The 8,534-nt window shown below is 38.6% G+C and overlaps 1 protein-coding gene across 1 annotated transcript; it reads left to right on the forward strand.

The window, feature by feature from the left end:
• The first annotated feature begins 7,607 nt into the window (after positions 1-7,607).
• Positions 7,608-7,985, forward strand: LOC114705164 (60S ribosomal protein L31-like). The gene has a single exon (XM_037196948.1). The coding sequence runs from the start codon at positions 7,614-7,616 to the stop codon at positions 7,983-7,985; it is 372 nt and encodes a 123-aa protein (XP_037052843.1). The 5' UTR covers positions 7,608-7,613.
• The last annotated feature ends 549 nt before the right edge of the window (positions 7,986-8,534 follow it).

The raw sequence follows: 8,534 nt of genomic DNA on the forward strand, positions 1-8,534 counted from the left end.
TGTCTATGGCATCTCACACATATATGTCATTGTACTTCATTCTAATTTCTTCTCTCCTGTGGCCCCACCCCTCCTACCATGACACATGCATTCTCTTTCCCCCCTCATCCTTAAAATCTTTTTAAATCTCCATTTATGATCCCCTTTCTAGTTCCATGCCGCGCACGCGCGCGCACGCGCGCGCGCACACACACACACGCGCGCGCGCACACGCGCGCGCGCCCCTTTTAACTCTGGTTTCCACATATGAGAGACAACAAAAATGAAACATGTCCGTATAGCATACTCTCCTTCTGATCCTGGATTATTTCACTAAACATAATAATTTCCAGTTCTACCTATTTTCCTGCAAATATTATGATCTGATTTTCTTCATGGTTGAATAAAATTCCATTGTGTATGGGTACCACGCGTCCTTTATCCTGAATGGATAAATATGTTTTTAACTGAAACATGCACTGTTATATTGAAGAATAGTTGTAAGACTATTTAAAAAAGCAATAATTCATGTAATTCTCCAAACACTCTATGGTTCAGAGGGATTTTTTTTTTAATTTTATAATTCAATTAATTTTTTTACTGTTTTCCACTTTATAAATTAGAGTATTGAGATACAAAGATATTAGGATAGTATAAATATGTTTGTGAATTTTGTATTGCTGAAGCTTGCCATTTGATCTTGGAATTCTTTCTTAATTATATTATATTATACATTTAATTAAATATATTTTAATATATTTAAATATTAATATATTTTAAAGTATATTTCTATCTTTATGTTTTTATACTAATGATTTATTACTTGGTTTTTATTTTATATTGCAAATCTCTGTTAAACCAAAAGCAAATTAAAACAATTTTCTTATTCCAGTTCAAAATGGGTGACAGCACACCACAATAGACTTGCAATAACTGCACTGCCTTTGGCTCAAGAACTACTGGCCAATATACAGTGTGGTGGAGGCTGAAGCTTTGCAAAGGAGACACAAGCCTTGAAGATGAGAAATACAGTAGCTGGCCACCAGAAGTTGACAGTGACCAGTTGAGAGCAGTCATCAAAGCTGACCCTCTTACAACATCACAAGGGGATGCCAAAGAACTCAACGCAGCTTCCTTTGGCATTTGAAGCAGATTTTAAAGGCAGGAAAGCTTGATAAGAGTGTGCTTTATAAACTGGTTGAAAACAATTTTAATTTTTGCTTTGAATTGTTATTCTCTTCATCTATGGATCAGACATGCAATGAAAAAAGCAGCTCCCTGGGCTGAAAAGAAGCTTCAGGGAACTTCTAAAACCCAAAACTGCACACACACACACACACACACACACACACACACACACACAGTGTCAAACCAATGAGTTGCACTAAAATCTCTAATGCCTCCAGCTAGCACTGGTCAACAGAACGGGACTGATTCTTCTCCATGACTACGCCCAGTCCACACTGCACAGGCAGAGCTTCAAAGTTAAGTAAACTGGGCTATGAAGCTTTATCTTATGTACCATATTCACCTGTCCTGGTCACTGCTAAAGATCATTTCTTCCAGCACCTTGACGACTTTTTTCAGGGAAATGTTTCCTTGTGTTGGCTTTGACAGAGCTGAGAGGTAAGCAGGCCCCTGTTGCTCATTATTTTCTGTATTTAGGAAATACTTCCCAATTCTAAACTGAGACAGTGAAGAGATGCACTCTACTTCCTTCTGTCACAGCATTCAGAGGAAGCAGTTTCAGCCAGCCCTGTCCAGCACATCTACAAGCTGTCAGTAAATATCTGTCGTATTATTTACTTCTCTTAGCCCTTGTAAACTGAAAAGACCAATGCAGAATGTTTCTGTCTCCTAACTCACAGCTAGATATTCATTGCATCTCCCCACCATTTATTTTTTCAGTGTTATCTCTCTCAAAGGAGGTATAACATCTTGGGCTGACGGGCTGAGGCAGATTCTAGGAGAGAAGCAAAGCAATAGCAGGGTCTTCATTATCACCTTCCTCAAAGCAGTAATCTCTAGCATCCTTTTGAAGGAGTGACCCCAGCCAACAACTATGGGGACCTTGTTATTCCTGGCCATGACTTCTCTGGAGTAGAGTTACTGTTCTCTTCGTGGCCAGATAAACAAAGAAAATCAAGACAACTCACTAAATGTGAATACTGACATTTGAGTGTGTGTGGGGGGGGGCAGACAGACAGACAGACAGACAGATAGACAGAAATGGCCCACTGGTCAAAGACACGTGTCTCTAAGCCTGATGACCTGAGTTCATCACTAGCATCCACATGGTAGAAGAGAATTGACTCCTGCAGGTTGTGCTCTGACCTATGTGCATGTACACACTGAATTAATATAATAATATAATAAGTGCTTTAATTAATGACTCAAGCAAAGCTGCAGTAGTTTTCTATTCTATTCTACTTCTTTGTATTTCTCTATAGCAGTGATATCCCTCTCTGTTTCTTTCCTTCCCTCATCTCCTGCGCCTCAGCCTCCTGGAATAATATATCAGGTGATAGAGAGATCAGACTATTATTTTTACATGATTTTCCTGTAATTACTTATGTGACTGAATTACATGAATATTATTATTTTAAAATTCCAAAACTAACTCTGTATATAAGTGTGTTAGACAGTGTCTGTTTGAAAAGCTGGAGCCCCAGCTTTGATGCCTGGTCCTTTCAGTGCTCAGCTCTGTCAAAATGAACAAGACATTTCTATGAACTCTGCTTTTCTTCCCTGAAGTAATAACAGTAGCTACTATCAAGAATGATATAGGCATTAAAAGAAATAAAAAGTCAATATTTTACTGTCTTAGCTCTAGCCATTTTAACAAATACTGGAGCCTGGGTAGCTTAAACAACAAAATTATCTTCTCACAGTTTGTAGCGTGGAAGTTCAAGACCAAGGTTCCAGCAGGGTTGTTTTTGTTGAGAGAATTCTTCTTTTGACCTGAGAATGATGCAGACTATCTTCAATGATGTATTTGTGCCCACGTGGAGGAAAGGGGTGGTGTCTACCTTATCTTCTTATAAAGACGTGGGGTCCCATCCTTATAACCTAATGGAACTTTAATGAACTCTTTGTAGGACATATTTCCAAATATAGTAACATCACAGGATAAGGCTCAAAAAAACATTGAGGACATAATCCAGGCCATAGCAGTTACAGAAAATATCCAATATTTTCTGTATGGTACTGTCTTTTAAACATATTTGTTGTTTTTATTGGCTTTCTAGAGAAAACTTTAGCCCTTGTGCTGTGACTTGCAGGGTATAAAATTTAGACAGATGATGTAAGCAAAACAAAAAAGAATTTTCATGTTTTCTTTTTTCAATAGAATTGTACTGAGAGCTACACGGTGTGTTCCACTCTGCTTTCTCATGACATAAAACATAATCATTGTTTCTTTACTCCAACAAAGTAGTTGTACTAATCACTATCCTGACTGTGTGATGTTCTAACAGGTGGACACTATGTTCAACATGCACAAGAATTCAATAAACACTTAAATAGAGAACTAGCACATTACTGAAATACGAGATTACAGTGAAAAGCATGTCTTTGTGATATTACGGATGCATTTAACTGCCTATAGTAGAACAGCCTTCACTAAAGGAAATGTTTTGGTGTTTGTACATGATCATCAATGACTATTCATCTGTAATTTGGAAGAAGATAATACTGTGAGAAGAAGATCCCAAAACACCTCTCCCAACCTAACATATACAAAAAAACAGGTTTTTTTTTTACAAGAACCATATTGCAAATTTATAATAGATCTTGAAGTAGCATGATAACATTTCATTCTATCATGTCTATGTGTGCGTGTCAGAGAGAGAGAGAGAGAGAGAGAGAGAGAGAGAGAGAGAGAGACTGTATTTATTTTTTCTAACACACCTTTCAATGTAAAATAAATTGTTCAATTAAAAGTAGACATTTTCCACTCAGTGTTGTAACTGTTTCCTGGTAATGTTGTGATAGTCACAAATTTGGTGTCTAAAACTAATTCAGGACTGAGGGTTGTAGTTCTGAGGTAAAGTACAATATAATTCTGTAGGTTCCATTTCCAGCACTACAAAAAAAAAAAAAAAAAAAAAAAAAAAAAAAAACCCAGAAGAAAGAAAGTGTGTGTGTTTGTGTGTGAGAGAGAGGGGGGGAGGGGAGAGGGAGAGCAGAGAGGGGGAGAGAGATTGTTTTTAACAACTGGAAGTGAGAATTCTTAAATAGTTCTTGCTGGGATAAAAGCAAGGAGTTCCTTTGGAGATTCTAGGTGCCGTTCCTTGCCTTAACCGGCTTCTGTAAGCAGTCCACATATCTTAATCCCTTCTCATAATTCAGAGCCATTAACAACCAAGTTCTCCCCATAAACAGCCAATCAAATCCTCCTCACACTGTGTCACTAATGGTCTCTTACCTTCTTCATTTACAAAGACTCATCTCATTGGTCTCCCTAGACCAGCAGTTCTCAACCTGTGGGTCACAACCCCCACTGGAGTCACATATCAGATATTTACAATCTACAATTCCTAAAGGTAGCAAAATTACAACTATGAAGTAACAACAAAATAATTTTATGTTTGGGGGTCACTACAACATGAGGTTGAGAACCATAGCCCTAAATCATCCACCTCAAATTCTCCCTCTTTTGTCATGGGACTAGTTATCTTGACCCTTTTACATGTAGGAGGTCATTGCCACAAATTTCAGGAAGGTATCCACATATCTTTGTGTCATAGTTCCACCCCACAGACATATTTTCAGTGTCCTTGTGGTCCCTAAACATTCTCCTCTCTGCTGTCCATTCCCATGGCTGTTGTGTGGGTATATTGTAATTTATTGTACTATTTTCCTGCTACAAAGGTATTTAAGCTGCTTCCATTTGCAATTCCTAGACAGTAAAAATAATGAGTTACAGTTTTAAACACTGATATTTATATTCATATATTCAACTTTCTAAGAGGGCAGTGAGTGGCCAGTCAGATCAGTTTTCACTCAGCACAAGTATGTGTGCTCTACTCATAATAGAAATACCAACCATTGCCTTCTTCATTATTGCCAAATTGGCAAGTGGAATTTAGATTTGATTTGCTTTTCTTTAGTTCTACCAAGTTAACATGTTGGCTACCTTGTTTTTCATTCATATAATATATTAATCTATGATTAGTGGCTTCTCTCAAGTATTCAACAAAATCAGCAATCTAGACCAAGAGATTTGTGGGAAGGGCTGTTACTGTTGCTGAAACCCCTGGGCTTGAATGTTCTTCCATGTTGTAAGTTTAATGTTACCAAAACCCCACATTGATTTGCACTGTAGCAGCCTGTTAAAACACTACTTGCCCTGCTAGGCTAGTGTGATTTATACCTCCCAGCATCACACACAGTCTAAAGACCACTTAGACCACGTAGGCAAAACTTTGTAGGCTCCAGGCTAGTTTATTTTGAGTACCACTCTGAATAATTATGGAGCTTGTATCCATGGATCTTCTTCTATTGTACTGGTATGTGACCTTCTTTGGTAGAATGAACAGTTAACAATGTTGAGTTTTTCAAATCAAAGTTTCTCTGGGTAGCCCTAGCTATCCTGGAACTAACTCTGTAGATCAGGTTGACCTCAAACTCAGAGGTCTGCCTGTCTCTGCCTCCTGAATATTTGGATTAAAGACCACCATGCCCAGCTAACAATGTTTCTTAACTGCTGTAGAATTCTCATGTTTTGATGCCTGGACTTGAACTCTCAACAAAAATACAGTAACCAATGCTCATTGAGAAATCACTCTTGTATTTATCTTCATCATTATTATTTAATACCTTTTGCTTATTTTTATTACATGTCTTGGGAAGAAAAGTTCTGCATCAGAAACACCCCATGTGGACTCTGAGCTGCATGGATATGATATGGGCAAGCATCACCAGCATTGAGACCTTTCAGGTGCTCTGTCTGTTAACAAACATCGATGAGACGTGTATAAATTATTTTTTACTCTTTCATCTCTTTTTCTTCGTTTCTTTGTTTCCTTATTTTAAAACAAAAGAAAGACAATGAAAATTACTTTCATTTCATAGACTGCTGCAAGAATTAAATGAGTCAATAGGCATGCAATGCTTGAAGAGGTGGACAGTGAACATTTGCTTAGCTAATAACATGAACATATACAAGCATATTAATAAAGCATACTGAGAAGCTGGTCTGAAAGCAAAGAAAGAAAGAAAAAAGGGAACTAGAAATTAGCCATTTCTTCAGGAACTATATAGTCAAACAAGACATTTACACTTACACATCACTGGCATACCCGCACAGCATCAGGGAAGGCCAAGATGATGGGTGGTGGAAAGCTGCCTGTACTATCTACTGCAGACCCCAAAAATCTATGTAGAATTATTTGAATTACAATTGAGGAAATACCCAAAATCTGTGAGCTCAGCCATATTTATATAATTGCTGGTTTAAATGAAGTATGAGATTTTACACATTGCTTGTTCCGGTTATAATTACATGGAAAATCTTTTTCATTCAACCTCATAACCATTTTTTTATGGCACCACCACGGACTCTTCTCTGAACAATTGCTCAATCCTGAATTCATAATCCTAGCTACCTACCTGCTTGAGGTTATCATTAACCTTGGCAAATGAAAAGCAGGATGATGCATTTTCATTATCTCAAAACATGAATCATTTGAATATGATGCTATCAAAAGTCATAAACCCTACTCGCCAAAAAGAATGATTTCCTTTATTAACACAGGTGTGGTTCCTAGGCACCTGGTCCACATCTGAATCTTTTTTCAAAGTCAGATGAGCTTTTATGCTATTGCTCACACCACCTGCAACAGCCATTTATGACCTTTGCATACTAAGAAACTGCTAAAACTTTATTCCTTTGGGGAATCTAGAATACTTTAGTAAATCAACTAAGTCACTTATTGAACCAGTATTAGCTCTGGCTATGCCTTGAGCTCTCTTTGAAAGTGTAGTGGAGTAAGCAAATGCAAGATTAAGTTCTAATATGTAAGGACTTGTCTTGTAGGTGAGGCAAAAAAAAAAAAAAAATCAAGAAAAAGGGGTTGGGAGTTTAGCTCAGTGGTAGAGCACTTGCCTAGCAAGCACAAGGCCCTGAGTTCGGTCCTCAGCTCCAGAAAAAGAAATTTAAAAAATCCAGAAAAAGAAAGGGGAGCTGCTGTACAAGCTCCGTGTACACAGCCCACATGTCTGCAACAGGATGTCTCCACGAAGACTTTAACATAAGTTCATCCTGTGTATGGGACAGTGCCATTTTTATAATCTCTACCAGATGGCCATGGACATTTTGTGGAGGCGGATGTGTAAAGAAAATATCCTTCTTAGCGCTTATTACTTCCCCATTCTTTGTGTACATCAAAGCAGCACCCAGCATTTCTGAGAGTTTACTCTGGGAATGCACCAAGCCCTGTTCTCCACTGACACAGTAACTGCTACTCTCTCCTCACTGAGAAATTTCTTCTTCTAAAAGGAAGAAGTGAAAGCTCTGCTGTATGGCCGCGGGTTCCTGGCTCTGAAATCCAGCTCCATGCTCTCCCGGCGCAGGGCAAGCCAGCTTGGTGGGATATGTTCCACGCTGACCCGAGGCTCAATGATCCCGGGCGATGGCTCACACAAAGAAGGGTGGCGAGAAGGGCCGTTCTGCCATCAACGAGGTAGTGACCCGAGAACACACCATCAACATCCACAAGCGCCTCCATGGAGTAGGCTTCAAGAAGCGTGCCTCTAGGGCACTCAAAGAAATCCAGAAATTTGCCGTGAAGGAGATAAGGACTCCAGGTGTGTGCACTGATACCAGGCTCGATAAAGCCGTCTGGGCCAAAGGAATAAGGAATGTTCCATACTGTATCCGTGTACGTTTGTCCAGAAAACACAATGAGGATGAGGACTCATCAAACAAGCTCTACACAGTGGTAACTTACATACCTGTTACCACATTCAAAAATCTACAGACAGTCAATGTGGATGAGAACTAAGCTGCTGAGTGTCAAATACAGTTGGAGAACTAAATAAAATAAAATAAGATAAAATAAAATAAAATAAAATAAAAATATAAGTACTGCTGCTGGCAAATAAATAAATAGTATACCCTTGTCCGTTGCCAGGAATGCCAAAAGAAAAAAAAAGTTAGAAAGAAAATCAGTGTTTTCCCTACTACTTTGCCAATGATGCATGCTAATGCCCCCTTAAAAGAGTGACTTTAGTACCCCATCATGGCTAGTATCCAGAGCCATGCAAACAAAAGTCTAGACACCAGGAATTTAAGTCCAGAACATAGGCTGGGGAAAACAACTTCCTCTTCATTTTGGTATCTCCCACACATAAAAGAAAACAACAAAACACACTTATGTAAGTCAAAACAGAGCTACATAGAAACACAAGCTTGCTCAGCAAACATCTTTGCACACATTCCGTGTTTTGAAACAGTGACCATGTAAAATTTGAGAAGAACCATCTGTCAGCCTGGTGGCAAAGTAGCCACGAATTTTCAAAAGTTAACTCAACAGATCTACTGGAAGTCTACA

Source organism: Peromyscus leucopus, chromosome 19 (assembly GCF_004664715.2).
Source record: "Peromyscus leucopus breed LL Stock chromosome 19, UCI_PerLeu_2.1, whole genome shotgun sequence".
Classification (NCBI taxonomy): domain Eukaryota; kingdom Metazoa; phylum Chordata; class Mammalia; order Rodentia; family Cricetidae; genus Peromyscus; species Peromyscus leucopus.